This window comes from Rana temporaria, chromosome 5, assembly GCF_905171775.1.
Source record: "Rana temporaria chromosome 5, aRanTem1.1, whole genome shotgun sequence".
Lineage (NCBI taxonomy): Eukaryota > Metazoa > Chordata > Amphibia > Anura > Ranidae > Rana > Rana temporaria.
The window spans coordinates 120563981-120583183 of record NC_053493.1 but is presented as its reverse complement, the minus strand read 5'-3'; the positions used below and the strand labels follow the sequence as shown (position 1 = coordinate 120583183).

At 41.3% G+C, this 19203-nt stretch overlaps 1 protein-coding gene across 3 annotated transcripts in view; it reads left to right on the top strand.

Annotated features, from left to right (window-relative positions):
• Positions 1 to 16613, top strand: part of CNOT10 (CCR4-NOT transcription complex subunit 10) — a 146410-nt gene extending 129797 nt beyond the window's left edge. For all 3 annotated transcript variants that reach the window (XM_040353077.1, XM_040353075.1, XM_040353076.1), the window contains 4 exons: positions 104 to 139; positions 1707 to 1834; positions 4003 to 4078; positions 15971 to 16613. In XM_040353077.1, the coding sequence (XP_040209011.1) occupies positions 104 to 139; positions 1707 to 1834; positions 4003 to 4078; positions 15971 to 16128 (398 nt within the window). In that variant the 3' untranslated portion in view covers positions 16129 to 16613. The remainder of the gene's footprint in view (positions 1 to 103; positions 140 to 1706; positions 1835 to 4002; positions 4079 to 15970) is intronic.
• Positions 16614 to 19203: the final 2590 nt, after the last annotated feature.

Sequence of the window (19203 nt, the reverse complement as noted above, 5' to 3'; positions counted from 1 at the left end):
TGTAGGTTAGAAAATTAAGTCCAACATTGGATTGGTTCTAAATCGTTTATATTATCTTTTTGCTGTTAATTGACCCACTTCTCATTATTTTCTTATGCAACAGGAAATGATAAAGGAGAAAATGAGCCTATGGAATCTGGTAAGCACAATTTGCAATGATTGTATGTGAATTTCCAGCGCTTACTTGCAACTGATTTGTTTTTTTTAGTAAACTTTCATTGCATACCTTTTATTTTATTTGGATAGAATTAGAAAAGCTTGGAACCCATATCTGGTTTTCCTGCTATTCATTTAGTATGATTTCTCTCCTCTCTTCTGTGGACAATATTTTGCCAGGCAAGAAGTGAAAGGAAAAGCTGTACCAGGGGGAAATGCACAACAACAAAAAGCTAACAGATGTTTTAGCATTCCCTACTTAACAAAGCATTTTTACTTCTGCCTGTGTTGACGTTGGAGAGTTTTCCCCTCACTTCCTGTCTGCTGGGGACAACCTTCCTCACTTTATCGAAAACTAAAAGTTTTTGGTAAAAAAAAATGCTTTAAGGGTCATCCAAAATGCTTTTATGGGCAACTAGTTCAAAGCACCAGTTTTTAGTTTTAGATAATGTAGGGAAGGATTAGACCCTCTGTCATTCTTTTTTATGGCTGCCTTTGTCTCCGCTAAGAAGATTCACCCCTCTCTTTGTACTGGTGACCAGAGTTGATAACATAGAAAGTGATTGGAAATCTTAAGTCTAATGCCCTGTACACACTATCGGTTCAGATATCTGATGACGCTGACTTTCATCAGTCTTGCCTACACACCATCAGTTAAAAAAACGATCGTGTCAGAACGCGGAGACGTAAAACACGACGACGTGCTGAGAAAAATGAAGTTCAATGCTTCCGAGCATGCATCGACTTGATTCTGAGCATGCATGGATTTTTAACCGATGGACGTACCCACAGACAATGTTTTTTTTTCTATCGGTTTTTTAACCATCAGATCATTTTAAAACAAGTTCCTAGTTTTTTAACCGATGGATAAAAAAACGATGGGGCCCACACACGATCGGTTCGTCTGAAAACGGTCCATCAGACCGTTTTCATCAGACAAACCGATCGTGTGTACGCGGCATTAGAGTTGGCACCAGAAGTGAGGGGAAAAATCTTCCAGTGGGGTCACCTGTTGTGGAGATTTTGTTCCTTTTTTGAAACCCTACCCTACGTTATCGAATACAAAAAAAAGGTTTTTTTTGCTTTACAAAAGGGAATGATCTGATTCCACCATAGTCTCTAACCGTTTTGCGTTCTTTTGTTTAAAATATGTAACGTATGTTATGTAAAATATAGCAAAAGAAATTCTGGAAAAAGTGCTGGATAAAAAATGCTGGGAATAGCAATTTGTAGTAGCGTTTTAGGAGCGTTGGCATATTAACGTTTTTGCAGAAAAAACACTATTAGAAGGGTTTAGGAGCATATTTGGCAGTGTTTCTGCAGCAAAAACGCTCCAAGGAACTCTACAATTTTTTTTTTCTGCTCCTAGATGCAGAAGCTTGCAAAAATTAATAGCCTAAAGTAGTGTGCATGGACACATAGGAAAACACGATTTAGCGTCTAGAAATGGATAAAAACGTTAATGTGCATGGAGCCTAAATGTGTGTTAGTCTGAATATTATCAGATTACTTGTATATATTATATTGTTATCCTGATATTTGTATTTCAGTAGGAAAGCCAGTGCCTCAGTGCTACCCAAGTTCAGTCACTTCAGCCCGTACAATGATGCTCTTCAATCTGGGAAGTGCTTACTGCTTACGTAGCGAATATGATAAGGCAAGAAAATGTCTCCACCAGGTAATGCACTGTTTGTCTTTTCTATTGCTTCCTAAATATGTTGTATAATAACAGTTGCAAAGATAATCTAACTTTATGGGTTTCAGTGGACTATTGTACTTTGCGCATAACCATAGGTCTGTCTGTGTTAATGGACTCCTACAGTGCAGGACATAGGCAGCGTATTCATAGACCCTGGGTTATAGGCTCATACCTTCAGGTGATTGGACGCTGGCAAAACTGAGGACATGCCTCAGGGTGCCTTCCCTATAACTCTACCCCATTCAATGAATCCCCAGATTCTTGCTAGTGTCCTAGGGTGATGGACCTCTACTCCCCTTGCAGAGAATCACTCTTGGCTAAATTTGTTTATTTTATCTTTGGATTCTTCAGTCAACTTTTCACTGTCTCTTATTACCACTATAGAAGCAGTGCATTCAAATTGGTGCAACCTTATTAAAATATTGGGAGCTGTACCCAGTCCCCACACTGTAGAGATGGCCTGTATTGTTGCTTCGATCACTAAATCCTGCATAGCCACTCACCTCGGCACTTTGTTTCAATGCGTCTGGAATCCAGTCCCTGACAACTCGTTCTGTGATATGCTCACCTTGACGGGCAAAGCCTCAACCCTATATAGGTAGGAGTGTGCCACAACCTGGGTGTGGACCATCCTGTAGTGAAGTCCTCTTGGGTTACTAATAAAAACCTAGATTCTTTTTGTGTATTATATACATTGCTTTGTGGGTTCTGAGTATTTCATTTGCAGTGGAACTGAAGAGAAGGAAAGACTTTACAATCACTTTAAGCCTATTAAACTTGGTGTTACTTACCGCTTTATGCACAGAGCAGCCTGCATCCTCTTCTCCCTGGCTGGAGCTCCTGGCCCTTCCCTTCTGATTGCCCCCACAGCAAGCAGCTTGCTATGGGGGCACCCGAGCCTAGCCGTGCAGTATTAATTCAGATAAGGAGCCTCAGATCGGCTCCACTCCCTCCATCTCCTCTTTAGCTAACGGAGTTTGACAGTGGGAGCCAATAGCGCCGCTGCTGTGTCTCAGCCTGTCAGGAGGGAGAGTGCCAGGCGGCTGAGGCACTTGTGGACATCGCTGGGTTAAGATGGGGCTCGGGTAAGTACTGCTGCACACTGAAGGCTTTTTATCTTAATGCATAGAATGCATTAAGAAATAAAACCTTCTGCCTTTACGACCACTTTAAAGTGTTACTAAATCCAGGACCTGCATTCACTATATCTGGTCTCCCATAGTACACAGAACATGGAAAAGCAATAGTTTTAGTATAAATACGCTGCTAAATACCTTTTCTCATCATCAGTATATAGCAGTCTTCTGATTTCTATCAGTGTCTGGTTAACTCCTCCTAGAAGCTTTTTCATTCTGCTGCAGGATCCCTGACCCTCTGTCTGGACAGTGCTGGTGACATGCACTCTCCCAAGATAAAAAAAACTCTAGCAATACACACCAAACTGAGCATGTGCAGCTTGTCCCCTAGCCTTTGTTCCATCAGGAGATGGTTTGAGGGACAGTAGAAGGGAAGGATCAGAAAAGACCGGTTTGAGGGACAGTAGAAGGGAAGGATCAGAAAAGACCGGATCAATCAGCTTATTTACACAATGCAGAGGATTAACCCCTTAGGTTCCACAAGGAGTATAACAAGCATGCTTTGCTGCATATACAGACTGATTTTACTGTTGTGGGTTTAGTAACACTTTAATGTTAGTGTGTCACCTTAGAAACAACACTGCCTTTATGGAAACGGCACTCAGTAGCTAACATGTTCTCTATGACTGTATTGTCACCTCAGTTATGTAAGTTTTTAATGTATGCAGTGCAGCATAATTCATAGTCTGGTGTTTTTCCTCCTGCATCTTTCTCTCCACAGCATTCTTCGTTTCTGCCTGTTTTAATAGAGGCAATGCCTTGTCCCTGCCAGGCATTTAAACAATGCTGTGGAGAAATAATACAGGCAGCATGGGATGGTGTTGAGCCCAGAGGGAGTTGCCCCAGCAATTAGGGCTAAAAGCAGTCGTATTATGCCTTGAGATGAGTCTTACCAAGGATCAACTTTCAGCTGTACATTTGGGAGTTGTATCTAGGGAGCACCTTTTGACCCTAGTCATTTATTATTGGAATGCACTGTTTTTGTTTATGTATTTTTTTTTTTTTTTTTAGGCTTCTTCTATGATTCATCCAAAAGAAATCCCACCAGAGGCAATTCTGCTGGCAGTTTACCTAGAACTACAGAATGGTAACTTTCTCTCCATGTTTACTGATTACAATGGCACCTATTCTTACAGTGTATATTGGAGGGTGAAGCACAGAGATGGATTTAAATGGGTCTGTGAACATAGGGAGCACTAAAATACAGTGAGGGAAAAAAGTATCTGATCCCCTGCTGATTTTGTACAGTTTCCCACTGACAAAAAAATGATCAATCTATAATTCTAATGGTAGTTTTATTTTAACAATGAGAGACAGAATAACAAAAATATCCAGAAAAACGCATTTAAAAAAAGTTATGAATTGATTTGCATTATAATGAGTAAAATAAGTATTTGATGCCCCTATCAAACAGCAAGATTTCTAGCTCCCAGGTGTCTTTTAAACAGGTAAGGAGCTGAGATTAGGAGCACTCTTAGGCTCCATTCACACTAATGCGTTTTTTGATGCATTTTGTAGAAATGCAGGGACATTTTTTAACATTGGTTCCTATGGAACATGTTCACATCAATGCTTTTTTGTGCCTCTGCGTTTTTGGAAAGGGTCGGGGACTTTTTTTCCTGCAAAAAGCAGCGTTTTGCATGTAATAGAATTCAATGGACCCGCATCCAAAACGCAAGTACCTCGTTTTTTCAGCGATTTGCGTTTTTGCGTTTTTTTAAACCTATTTATAGCTGGTTGTTAAAAATAAAAATTGATGGCTAAAAAAAACAAAACGCAAATCGCGGTAAAAACGCACATAAAAAAAACGCAAAAAGCACTGCAAAAACGCTCAATCAACATGCATAGGTGTGAATCGAGCCTTAAAGAGACGGATTCAAATCTCTCCATCATGGCCAAGACCAAAGAGCTGTCCAAGGATGTCAGGGACAAGATTGTAGACCTACACAGGGCTGCAATGGGCTACAAGATCATCGCCAAGCAGCTTAGTGAGAAGATGGCAACAGTTGGTGCGATTATGGAGAAAATACAAAATATATGTCAATCTCCCTGGTCTGGGGCTCCATGCAAGATCTCGCCTCGTGGAGTTTCAATGATCGTGAGAATGGTCAGGAATCGGCCCAGAACTACACGGGAGAATCTTGCCAATGATCTCAAGGTAGCCGGGACCAAAGTCACCAAGAAAAGCATTGCCGTGAAGGACTGAAATCCTGCAGCACCTGCAAGGTCTCCCTGCTCAAGAAAGCACATGTACAGGCCCATCTGAAGTGTGCTAATGAACATCTGAATGATTCAGAGGAGAACTGGGTGAAATTGTTGTGGTCAAATGAGACCAAAATCAAGCTCTTTGGCATCAACTCAACTTGCCCTGTTTGGAGGAGGAGAAATTCTGCCTATGACCCAAGAACACCATCCTCACTGTCAAACAAGCAGGTGGAAAGGGGGTTTCTTTCTGCTAAGGGGACAGGACAACTTCACTGCATCAAAGGGACGATGGATGGGGCCCTGCAATGTCAAATCTTGGATGAGAACCTCCTTCCCTCAGCCAGGGCATTGAAATGGGTCGTGGGTGAATGACAATGACCTAAAACACATGGCCAGGGCAACAAAGGAGTGGCTCAAGAAGCACGTTAAGGTCCTGGAAGTGGCCTAGCCAGTCTCCAGACCTTAATCCCATAGAAAATATGTGGCGTAAGTTGAAGGTTCGAGTTGCCAAACGTCAGTCTCGAAAACCTTAATGACATGAAGAGGATTTTCAAAGCGGAGTGGGACAAAATCCCTCCTGAGATGTGTGCAAACCTGGTGGCCAACTACAGGAAACGTCTGACCTCTGAAATTGCCAACAAGGGTTTTACCACCAAGTACCAAGTCATGTTTTGTGAAAGGGGTCAAATACTTACTTTGCTCATTAAAATGCAAATCCATTTTTCTGTTAAAAAAAAATGCAAATCCATTTAACTTTTTTTTTTTAATGCGTTTTTCTTGTTCTGTCTCTCGCTGTTAAAATATACCTACCATTAAAATTATAGACTGATAATTTCTTTGTCATTGGGCAAACGCACAAAATCAGCAGGGGGTCAAATACTTTTTTTCCCCCACTGTATACATTGATTGTGAAAGGGTTACTGCAGCCAACATCTTCAAGGTATATCTTTTTAGTTAAATAATACCACCTCCCAGCTCCTCATATATTTTTTCCAGGCCAGGGCACTGACCAAATTCACTCCGTCAGTGCTCTCAACCATTGGCTGAGAACACTGATCCAAAGCCAATCAGCAGACCTTTTTCGGTCATGCCCTATTGTCAGAAGTCTGCTGGTTTCTATTGAACCAGCGTTGCCGCTCGACATTCGGCCCATGTGTACTAGGCTGAAGTCCAACTATCCTGATAGGAAGAAAATGGAAATATCCTAAAAGGGACAGAGACAGAAATAGAATAAAAATAAAAAAAGTGTTGGCAATGGACTTAGGCCCAGATTCATAGAATCAGTTACGCATAGATATCCCTAAGATCCGACAGGTGTAATTGGTTTACACTGTCGGATCTTAGGATGCAGTACCGCGGCCGCCGCTGGGGGGAGTTCACGTCGTAAACCAGCGTCTGGTATGCAAATTACGAGTTACGGCGATCCACGCCGGTTTTTCGCGTTCGCTAGTCTAGTTTCCCATCGCAAAGTTAGTCGTCGTTTTGGGTGCCTTAACTTTAGACAGCAAACGTATTGCTGTCTAAAGTATGGCCGTCGTTCCCGCGTCGAAATTAAAAATTTCACGTTGTTTGCGTAACACGTCCGGGAATACGGAAGTACGATACGCACGTCGCCGATCGCAAAAATGACGTCAGTTCGCGCACAGCACGGCGGGAATTTCGAAACGGAGCATGCGCAGTAGGTCCGGCGCGGGAGCGCGCCTAATTTAAATGTTACCCGCCCATTCGATTTGGACCGCCTTGCGCCGGACGTATTTACGATACACCGCCGCAAGTTTCCAGGTAAGTGCTTTGTGGATCGGGCACTAAAACTGAAAACTTGCGGTGGTGTAACGTAAACGGCTTACGGTACACGGGCGCAATTGTACCTGAATCTGGCCCTTAATTCCAGTAGTTTTGGCTGGTGTTGGGCTTTAATGAGTTTCTATATCCTGGCAATGTCAGAAATTTAACCATTTGCCTACAGTCTTTAGATTTTATCTGTTAACACCTTGTTGCTGTATTTTAGTTGTATTTTAATAGTAAACATTGATAAAATAAAAAGCTGGCTAGGGAACTTTAAAATTTACTCCCTCATATTTCCCAGCAAAAAACTACAGATATCCACGCCTCCCTTGGTCAGATTGTCTCTTGACAAGAGCTTATAATAAGTCTGCATGCAACAAAAAAGTTAACTCCTTTTGAAAAAATAATATTTAAAAACCCTGTGAATTGATTAGTACTTTGGGGGGATTGATAACGGAACTGTTATTAGTGGAGGAGTCATTTGAGTTGCTGGATTTCCAGTCTGCTGTGTGAATTGGCGTCTAATAAAGGAGTATGAAGTGGTTACAGTGTAAAGGACCCACATTGCATTTTTTTTTTCCTTTGTGTGTGTAATATACTGTACATCATTGAAGTGAATATCCTGCTTACCTCATTTCACTCTTCCCCAGGGCTTTGCCTGGTGCCACACTTTATTCGTCTTCCTTAGCAGGGAGCGTTTGCTGTGGGTTTTTTTTTTTTTCTTTTTCTGTCCAGCAAAATCAATTTTAGAAATGCTCCGTTGTGATCTCTCCCCTATGACAAATGGCATTACCATGCGATCAGGTTCTTCTGCCTGGGGCAGGCACTCTAATATTACCGCCATCAACATTTAACCCTTTGGCTTTCAGGGGCATTTTGTGTTTTCTTGGAATCTGAGAAAGCACCAATACTGAAGCAGAGTTGGTTACCTGCACTGATTGTTATGTAGTCAACCAATCATGCTCATATTTGTTAACAAATGTGGATTGAAATAGATGAAATCTGTTTGCAAAAAGTAGATTTACAGTACATAAAGCACCTGAGCACATTTCCTATTTCTATAAAGATATCATCTGTTGCATAATCTAGAACTGAGATGTGGCTGCAGCTGGCATCACATACAGAACAGATGTATCTTGCTTGCATGGACTAAAGATTTTGTTCTAAGGCACAAAGATGGGTAGATGAAATGTCTAAAGAAGAAGCTGTAAGATGGTGTCAACAAACTTGTTTAAGGCCCTTTGTCAGCAGACTTTTTTTCACATTGGATGAATGCAATGATTTGAAAATCTCATAATCCCAAATGTTCACACTAGAAAATAGAAAACATATAAAATATTTAAACTGAGAAAGTGAACCATTTTAAGAAAAAAATTAAGGTTATTTAAAAATGAATGGCAGCAACATGTCTCAAAAAAGTTGGGACAGGGCAGCAAGAAGCTGGCCAAGTGGTACTAACAAGGAAGACTTGGAGGAACATTTTGCAACTAATTGGGTTAATTGGCAACAGGTCAGTCACATAATTGGGTATAAAATTAGCATCTTGGAGTCAGAATATCTCAGAAGTAAATATGGGCAGAGGTTCACCAGTTTGTTAAAAGCTGCATCTAAAAATTGTCAAAGAATTTCATAATAATGTTCCTCAGCAGTAACTAGCAAAGACTTTAAATATATCATCCTCTACAACACACTATCTAAAGATTCAGAAAATCTGGAGAAATCTTCGGGGCCCTCAGACGGCACTGCATTAAAAAGGGGCATGATTTTGTGATGGACATCTCTGCATGGGTTCAGGAATATTTCTAAAAATCACTGTGAACACAGTTCACCGTTCCCATGGTAATGCTCTATCAGGCAAAAAAAAGTCATATCTGAACATAATCTAGAAACCCCGCTGTCTGGGCCACAGCTCATTTTAAATGGTCTGTTGCAAAGTAGAAAACTGTGCTGTAGTCCGAAGAATCAAATTTTGACATTCTTTTTGGCAACCATTGGTGCTGCGTCCACCGGACTAAAGAGGAGAGGGACCTTCTGGCTTATGAACTCTCTATTGAAAAGCCTATGCCTCTGATGGTACGGTGGTGCATAAGTGCATATGAAATGGGTAGCTTGCACATCTGGGAAGGCCCCATCAATAATGGGTATCAATGCTGTCTGGGCCACAGCTCATTTTAAATGGTCTGTTGCAAAGTAGAAAACTGTTCTGTAGTCAGAAGAATCTAAATTTGACGTTCTTTTTGGCAACCATTGGTGCTGCGTCCACCGGACTAAAGAGAAGAGGGACATTCTGGCTTGTTATGAACTCTGTTGAAAAGCCTTTGCCTCTGATGGTATGGTGGTGCATAAGTGCACCTGAAATGGGCAGCTTGCACATCTGGGAAGGCCCCATCAATAATGGGTATCAATGCTGTCTGGGCCACAGCTCATTTTAAATGGTCTGTTGCAAAGTAGAAAACTGTTCTGTAGTCAGAAGAATCTAAATTTGACGTTCTTTTTGGCAACCATTGGTGCTGCGTCCACCGGACTAAAGATAAGAGGGACATTCTGGCTTGTTATGAACTCTGTTGAAAAGCCTTTGCCTCTGATGGTATGGTGGTGCATAAGTGCACCTGAAATGGGCAGCTTGCACATCTGGGAAGGCCCCATGAATAATGGGTATATCCAGGTTTTAGAGCAGCATATGTGCTCATTCAGACAACGTCCTCAGGTTAGGCCTTGCATATTTAAGCAGGACCGTGCTAAAACACATACTGCATCTATGACAACAGTGTGGCTTTGTAGTAGAAGAGTCCAGGTGCTTAAAGGGGTTGTAAAGGTTCATCTTTTATTTTCTAAATGGGTTCCTTTAAACTAGTGCATTGTTGGTTCACTTACCTTTTCCTTCGATTTCCCTTCTAAATGTTTTTTTTTCTTTGTTTGAATTTTTCACTTCCTGTTTCTCAGTAAGCTTTCCCCCATCATCCAGCTTACTAAGGAGAAACAGGAAGTGAGAAATCCAGACAAAGAAAACAAAGAACAAATCATTTAGAAGGGAAATCGAAGGAAAAGGTAAGTGAACCAACAATGTACTAGCTTAAAGGAATCAATTTAAAAAATAATAAAAAACAAACCTTTACCCCTTTAATTGGCCTGCCGGTAAGTCCACACCTTTCACCAATTGTAAATATTTGGTGCATCTTGAAACAACAAACATGACCAAGAAGAACCAGGACTGTTGAGCAGTTGGAATCCTACATTGAGCAAGAATAGGACAACAGCAACTGGTCTTCTCTGTTCCCTGGCGTTTACAGTGTGTTAGGAGGAGCGATTGCTACATCATGGTAAACATTGCCCTGTCCTAACTTTTCTTTTTTAAGATGTGTTGCTGCCATAATTTTCAAAATTACCTTATTTTTTTTAGACTCAAAATTTTACTTTGTTTTAAACCATTTGTTTGTTCCATTTTTTATTGTGAATAACATATTGCTTTATGAGATTTTAAAATCACTGCATTCTGTTTTGTATGTAGATTTGGGTTGTAGATCCGTTAAAATAGACAGAAATACAATTATTCTAGTAATGTACAGTACAGGGTACAGGTTTAACATGCATACACCCTGGTTATAGGAAGGCTGTTACCTTCAGGTGATTGGCAAGCTTTTTAAGGATGCCCTTTAGGCACCCCTCCTATAACTCTGCCCCACTCTAAGTCCTCATTTTTATGTTTGTGTCCGAAGGTGATGGACCTCTTCCCCCTTACAGATAGATCACTTTAGCTTAACTAATGTTGTTGTTTTCCCCCTCAGATTTAGTCGGCTCGTTGACTCCTTAGATCTCCTCCACAGGCGTTTTTGCACTAAGAATAGCGCTGGAAAAGTGCCTCTCAAGCCACCCCAGTGTGAAAGCCAGAGTGTGCTTACAGGACAGGAAAAAGTCCTGCAAGCAGCATCTTTGGGGGCACACCTGCCATTGAGATCAATGGGCAGCGCTGCCAACGTGCTTTGCGGGCACTCTTAACCCTTTATTCGGCTGCTAGTGGGGTTTAAAGCACCACTAAAACTAGCAGCAGTGTGAAAGTAGCATTGCTGTCTTCTAACATAACAATAGAAGCAGTGCATTCCATGAATAAGTCAAATTTTACGACGAAACATGTCGGAAGCTTGGTTATCATCTGATCAGTGACCAATTGCTAACGTGAGAAGATAGGCCAGTTGCGTGTTTGTTCGCCAGTGACCGGCGTTCGGTTTTTTCGTTCACGCCAGCTTCAATTTCACTTCCAACACAGTGTGGGGATCGAGTGGTGTGAGTTGCCTGGGTTTTATTTTCTTGGTCCGCCGAGACCGTTGCATTTCAGCCGCACAATACAGAGGAATCTTTGCTGTGTATTTATCACACTTTTCAATTTTGGCATTGTGTGAGTGCATCTTTTGAAGATTTTGCTTGTGGTTTGTGATTAAATTACTTTTACGGTTTTACACTATGTCACACTTTCTTCATTTATGAGGATCTTATTTGTCCACCTGTCTGGGAACGGAAGCTCGCCTGTTGATGTAAACTAACTATAACAAAGCTACTGTGCCAAAACACGAGAGTGCTAGGCATATAGTTCCGGTGAGTGGCCATTTCTATTGGTGGAGGATATGTTTTGAAGATTTTAAACCTTGAAGGAGAGAAAGAAGTGTTTTTTTCCTTTTTGCTCTTCCATGAACTTTATGTTTTTCTATGAACACTTTTATCACAGGCTTTTGACTCATTTGCATTTATATTTGGATTATTATTATTTATTATTCATCACAGTGTGGATCACACACACTTGAGCGCTGTTTTATATATAATTTTTGGTTTATTGGTTTAAACACGTTATATATACTTTTTCAATAGAAGCAGTGCATCTGGATTGGTAAAACCTTTTGGAGTCAGGCTCCACACTGCGGGGACTGACCATAATGTTGCTCTGTGCACTGGATCCTCTTCTGGGCATTTTGTGCAATGCGTGTAGTTGGCTGCAGGGTCCTATGTTTTTCTTTTCTGACATGCTTACCTCATATCTGCACCCTACACTGTGATTACCCCAATTGCCATAGCAATGGTGGAAATCGGGCAAAAGGGAACCACAGCAAAAGCTTACTACATTTTGTAGTGGAAGAGGGGTTCCAGGTTGCTGCACTGCCATTTGGCGTATGATTTGCTCCCAGAGTATTCACAAAGTTCCTTGCACCTCTTGCCCTTTTAGCAACTCTGGCATCCAGGTTATCATTCTAGATGACCATCTTCTGAAAGCAGAACTTCAGTAATTTTTTTAACTTTCCATCTATTAAATCTTCTGCTGTTTTAACTGTTTGTTGTTTTAACTTTGGATAGTAAAACATTTTTTTTGCCAGTAAATACCTTATAGAGCCCACTTCCTGTTTCTTGTCTGGGGGGGAAAAAAGCCTAAGCTTATGACGGCATGCACATCTCTCTCTCTCTCTCCCAGGAAGAGAGGGAGGGGCTGAGTCAAAAGAGGGGCAATGAGAGCTGCAGAGGTGGAGGTGTGCCTCTGTATGTCTGTGTAAATCCAGGAAGTGAACTGGCAGTAGCTTCAGCTGCCCACAGTTAAAATAGTTGCAGCCAGACTCAGTGGAGGGAGATTTTTGCAGCATATTTGGCAAGTACAGAATCACAGTATGTGTGTGTGTGTGTATGTATGTATGTATATGTGTGTGTGTGTGTGTGTATATATATATATATATATATATATATATATATATATATATATATATATATATATATATATATATAATAACATTTTGCAAGTGGTTGGAGGGAAGCTTCAGAACGGCAAAAATGTTTTTATTACAAATTATGTTAGCAGACTGCAGTTCCTCTTGATGGACTCTGATTTCCAGCCATCTGCAAACGTCCACCAGACAATTCAGCTGCTTCAGGCTTTTTGTTGGATGATCAACTTCCACAAATCTGCCCTCCAACCTTACCTTTGCCTGAAATACTAATTCCAGACACATTCCAAGCAGAAGTCTTCTTTCTTTTCCAATACATATTGTTGCCATGGAACATGCATGCTCCTTCTCTTGATCTATCAATGCTCCTATTCAGCCAAGCAAGGAATTCCCTAGCAACTTGGATCCCCCACCCAACCTCGACAATGGAGAAGTTGTTTCTGTCATAAAACTGGAAGTTGATAATGACAGAATCCAGTCTTTCAGGCTGATAGAGTGTTTCAATCCCTCATCAGAGGAAGCCAAGCTCCCCATCAACATCCCTATCTGCATCACTGGACCCCCCCTGCAAGGGCGCCAATCGGGTTGCAATCGGAAAACACCATGGCTATGGCCTGCATCAGTCCCCAAGAGGGTACCAGGAGTTATGCATTCTTAAAGGAAGCAAACCTGATCATTTCATGAACTGAAAAACATTGTCCAGGGATAGCTGGTGCCCACATCAAAGGAGTTGACAATTGGCAGGTAGTTTACCTGAGCTGTCACTGCCTGAACCAAGGGGATGGGCACTTCACCCCAACATCTTCAATCTAATATGTCACAGATTAGGGATTGATCCTGGAAGTAAATATCCTGGCTTCCTGATTGAACATGGCATGAAATGCGTTGGCTGTTGTGATATATTCCCTCAATTGTATTGTGTACTTAGAACGTGTCAAAAGAAAGGTGGTTTTATCGGATGTGTGGCCAACCAGATTTTTTCTTACATTGTGAAGTCTGCAACGAACAGGGCCAGCGACTTCTAGTGTGCAGTGCAGGTGGCACAGGTGGTGACGGACCTTGAGCGATGTTTATTCTTTACAAATTACCTCTGTTTGTGGTCCAGACCAAGAATCCTCTAGCATTGGCGCCAGATGCTTTGATAATTCCCTGATCTCAATTCAGGCTAATCTTTGCATTTTCACCTGTGTGAAGTGTGCCTCGCCTGTTACGCAACAGAGGGCAAGAAATAAAAAACAATGATTCTCCTTGCACCAAACCCCCCCCCCCCCAACATACTCAGACTGCTAGGCGCTTCTTTTTCCCCCAACAGGCCAGACCTGCTGTCACAAGTCCCCTATTCTATCCTGCTTCTCAGTCTCTGTCTTGGCTGTTGAACCAAAGTCTTGAGGGGTCTTTAAGTCTGTTGTTATATTGAAAGCAAGGAAAGCCACTTCCAAAAGGATGACAGATCTACTTTCGTACCTGGAAATCTTTCTTTGCCTGGTTTGAACACAGGTCCTTAATTTCAAGAGAATACTTGGTGCCCCGTCTTTCACCTCCTGTCTGGTAAAAGGTTGTTCCCATAACTAAAAGTAGGGGAAAATTTCCATAGTGGAGCCCTGGATAGTAGTAAAACATGGTTTCTAACCTTTCAAATTCAAATTACATCCAAAAGTAAAATATTCATTCATATGTAGATGCACTTTAACCACTAGCCGACCAGCGGCTGCAGTTATACGGCGGCTGGTCGGCTCGGCGAAATCAGGTAGGTATGCGCTCACCCCTGGTGCCGACGTGCGACCACCGCCGGGCACCTGCGATCGCTCGTTACAGATATTTACCCCTGTGTGAGTGAAACAGAAATAATATTGCACATTTAATCCACCACCAATGTGATCAAAAAGCACCGTCTATGGAAATACTCACCAGATCCAATTGCCTTTCATTCTCATGAAAAGGCAGATACCATTCAGTATTTAATCTCCACTTGGTAACATCACCTACCGATCAACTCCCCTCATCTCATATGTGTGTGTGAGAAAAAATAAGAGGCTTCCAACAGTGCGTTACACCATTAAAAAGTTATTTATTAAAAAGTATACCACTCACATTTAAAACCTCTTGTGCTGAGCATTTAAACGGGTTGGTTTAGGTGAGCAATAGCTCATCTCAGTCTCACCACCTCCACGCTGGTTTCAACAGTCAGTGGAATCGCCTGCCGTCCTTCCCAAAATCACAACAGCAAAAGAGTTCCGCGTAGCCATGGCCCCGGCGCGTTTCGTCATTTTCTACTTTGTCATAGAGGGTGGCTACATGGCACGGTGGCTTTTCTAGTCACCTCCAAATCAATAACTCCTTCCCGGTCTCTTTATTTTCAGACACACTCGCACAGCAGTGCCTGATGATGATTGTTATACAAGATTTATATAGCACCAGTAGTTTGCACAGCACTTTATACCTGATGCGAAATGTTTGTCCATCCAGGCTGTTAACCCTTCACTTAACAAGCATGCAATATCCAACTATACCAGTAACCCATTGCATGCCAAGGGTTGGGTAAAATGAACACCTTGGTGTTCCAATAGGCAGGTAATAGTTTGAATCCGCATATACTTGCAAATATATGTGGATTCCAACCATTACCTGCCTATTGGAACAATGAGGGGGTAATTTTATATGCCCTTTGACATGCAATGGGTTAATGGCACGTAGAATCTTCTTTAACTTTTGTATACACTCTATATTCATATGAACTCTAGCAATACTTGTATGTGGTAGTTTGCGCTACTGTGAAATGAATCATCTGCTTTGCACTAATAATGACGCACGTTTTTCAGTACTGTATATAAGGTACATTCCTTTTGAATCTTCCAAGGGTATATTTTTAACCTCTTTATTAAAAGGACTGTTGTATTTTTAAATGTCTTTTTGTGGTTTGGATTTAGAGTTGTGATCGTAGCCACAGAGAAACTACTAACAGTAAATGTTATAGATTTATTTCCGATCCTTCTTAGCGGGATTATGGTAAAGGCAACATAGTTTTGGGGAATTTAATGAGTGTTTACACATACACAGTTTATTAGCAACATGCAACTGCACAGTGTTTGTCTTCTTAAAAGCTTTCAAGCCCTACATAAATACATTTTAAAACACCTGCAGCAGTGGTCATTGTGATTTGTGGTCCCTGGAGAGAATAGCTCATTTGCATAGAACACTCTGGCAGGGGGACTCATTGTACACATATTGGTTTGTATTGAACTGAACCATCCCAGTGCCACTTAACAAAGTCCTCTGATCTTCTGTTACAGGCAACACCCAGCTGGCCTTGCAGATTATCAAAAGAAACCAGCTTCTGCCGTCAATCAAAATGATGTCGGATCTCCGAAAAAAGCCATTATTCCAGCCCATCCATCAGCCAATGCAGCCAATTCAGATGCCAGCTTTCACCACCGTGCAAAGAAAATGATGCATGTCTGCCATTGGACAGATGTGGCAGAACGGCACGATTTAACCAGTACATCAATAAATGGCATATTGGACTTTTTGTGATCTAGATTGGCTTTTTTATATGATATTCTGAGGAATGAGGTTTTATGAACATGGATTTAGTCCAGACATAACTGAGCAATGTTTTCTCTTGGTCTATTTTTTAATCCCTCTTGCATAATGAATAATCATCGGTAATATAAACATTGCAGGGTATGGGTACGAGTTTTATTACTCTGGTCCCAGTCTTCTGCTGACCATCATTTAGATGATCTACAAAAGAGCTCAGCAAATAACAGAATTTTAATCTATTTTTTTTTTCTTTTTTTTTTTTTAAGCTGTAATGAAGAAATCAGAGAAACAAATTCTATACAGTAAAAAGTGTATGGTGTATATTTTGAGTGAGTGACAGGAACACTAATAGGAAAAATAAATATTTTCAAGTGCAGGAGCATGCGTCCCTAATACATGTGGTCATGTTTGCTTTGTGTTCATGTATCCAGTAGTAAGCTAACTTATCTGTAAGTGAAAACATTGTCTAACAGGTTTTGGAGATATCACAATATAAATTACAACTAGTGAACATTTAAATGGACTTAAAGTCTATGGCCCCCCTTTCACATCGGCCAGATCTGTTTTTGCTCAGCAGGGGATCTGTCTGCTAAACAGACACAGCCTGCTGTGCTCTATGGCAGTGTTTCCCATCTCCAGTCCTCAAGGCACACCAACAGGTCATATTTTCAGGCTTTCCATTATTTTGCACAGGTGATTTGATCAGTTTCACTGCCTTAGTAATTACCACAGCCGTTTCATCTGCAGGAAATCCTGAAAACATGACCTGTTGGTGTGCCTTGAGGACTGGAGTTGGGAAACACTTTTCTATGGGCAACTAGATGTAATCCAACTGGATGACCTTGACCACCCGGCTGTTTCCGATCCGACCACCTGTTTTTTGTTTGTTTGCCAGATCAGACAGGACCCGGATGTAGCTGGGTGTAATTGGACACAAGTCCATTTACACTAAGGGGAAACAAGTATTTGATCCCCTGCTGATTTTGTACGTTTGCCCACTGACAAAAGAAATGATCAGTCTAAAATGTTAATGGTAGGTTTATTTTAACAGTATGAGACAGAATAAAAATATCCAGGAAAACGCATTTCAAAAAAGTTATAAATAGGTTTTGCATTTTAATGAGTACAATAAGTATTTGATTCCCTATTAAACAGCAAGATTTCTGGCTCCCAGGTGTCTTCTATACAGGTAACAAGCTGAGATAAGGAACAGTCTCTAAAAGGGAGTGCTCCTAATCTTAGCTTGTTTCCTGTATAAAAGACATCCTGTCCACAGAAGCAATCAGATTCTAATCTCTCCGCCATGACCAAGATCAAAGAACTGTCCAAGGAAGTCGGGGACAAGATTGTAGACCTACACAAGGCTGGAATGGGCTACAAGACCATCGCTAAGCAGCTTCGCGAGAGGGTGACAACAGTTGGTGTGATTATTCGCTAATGGAAGAAACACAAAATAACTGAATCTCCCTTGGTCTGGGGCTCCATGCAAAATCTCACATCGTGGAATTTTAATTATCATGAGAACATTGAGGAATTGGGCCAGAACTCGGTAGAATTTTGTCAATGATAAGGCAGCTGGGAACATAGTCACCAAGAAAACAATTGGTAAAACACAACACTGTCGAGGACTGAAATCCTGCAGCCCTCAGTCTCCTAACTCAAGAAAGCACATGTACAGGCCCATATGAAGTTTGCTAATGAACATCAGAATGATTCAGAGGAGAACTGGGTGAAAGTGTTGTGGTCAGATGAGACCAAAATCAAGCTCTTTGGCATCTACTCATCTCTCTGTGTTTGGAAGAGGAGGAATGCTGCCTATGACCCCAAGAACACCACCCCCACCATCAAAATGGAGGTGGAAACATTATGCTTTGGGGGTGTTTTTCGGCTAAGGGAACAGGACAACTTCACTGTGTCAAAGGGGCAATGGACGGGGCCACGTACTGGCAAATCGTGAGTGAGAACCTCCTTCCCTCAGCCAGGGCATTGAAAATGGGTCGTGGATGGGTCAGCATGACAATGACCCAAAACACTGCCAAGGCAAAAAAAAAATAGTGGAGTGACCTACCCTGTCTCCAGACCTTAATCTAATAGAAAATATGCAGAGGGAGCTAAAGGTTTGAGTTGCCAAACGTCGGCCTCGAAACCTTAATGACTTGGAGAAGGTCTGCTAAGATGCATGGGACAAAATCCCTCCTGAGACGTTTGGCAAACCTGGTTGCCAACTACAAGAAAAGCCTGACCTCTGTGATTGCCAACAAGGGTTTTGCCACCAAGTCATGTTTTGTGAGGGGGTCAAATGCTTATTTCACTCATTAAAATGCAAATGCATTTATAACTTTTTTTAACTGCATTTTTCTGGATTTTTTTTTTATTTTTGTTCTGTCTCTCACTATTAAAATAAACCTACCATTAAAATTATAGACTGATCATTTATTTTTCAATGGGCAAATGTAATGTAATGGGCAGATGAACCCGATTGGGTCTCTTGTGTAAAAGGGGCCTAACTGTTAATCTGCACAAACTTCCCAATGTAGCCACAAATAGATATGATCACATTGTGAAGATGTATTTTAGGAGGACAGAAACCCAGCACAAGCAGCATTGGCAGGTATTCAAATTGCTGTGGAATGTAAGTAGGGCGTTTAAAAATACTAGTAAAAAGAGCACATAAATGCATAATTATAAAAGGCATGGTTATGTCAATAGTTGGTCAAGGTAAATGCTTTAATTTTGTCTTTTCTCATTATTGTTTAGCTCTTTTCTGCTGGATTATGATTGCATTTCAGTAGTTCAGGGATCAGGGAATGCAGAATTGTATGAAAATGATTTCTTCCTGTGTAGCTGAGAATGGCTGCCGACAGCCAAATTACCCTCTGCAAGGCCTCGGTTGCTGGGCATTTAGGTTTCACGATGAAAAACCTTTAATGCACTATGTTGCATTTTTTGCCTTGTAGGACTGTGCGCCTTTACTTTTAGACTT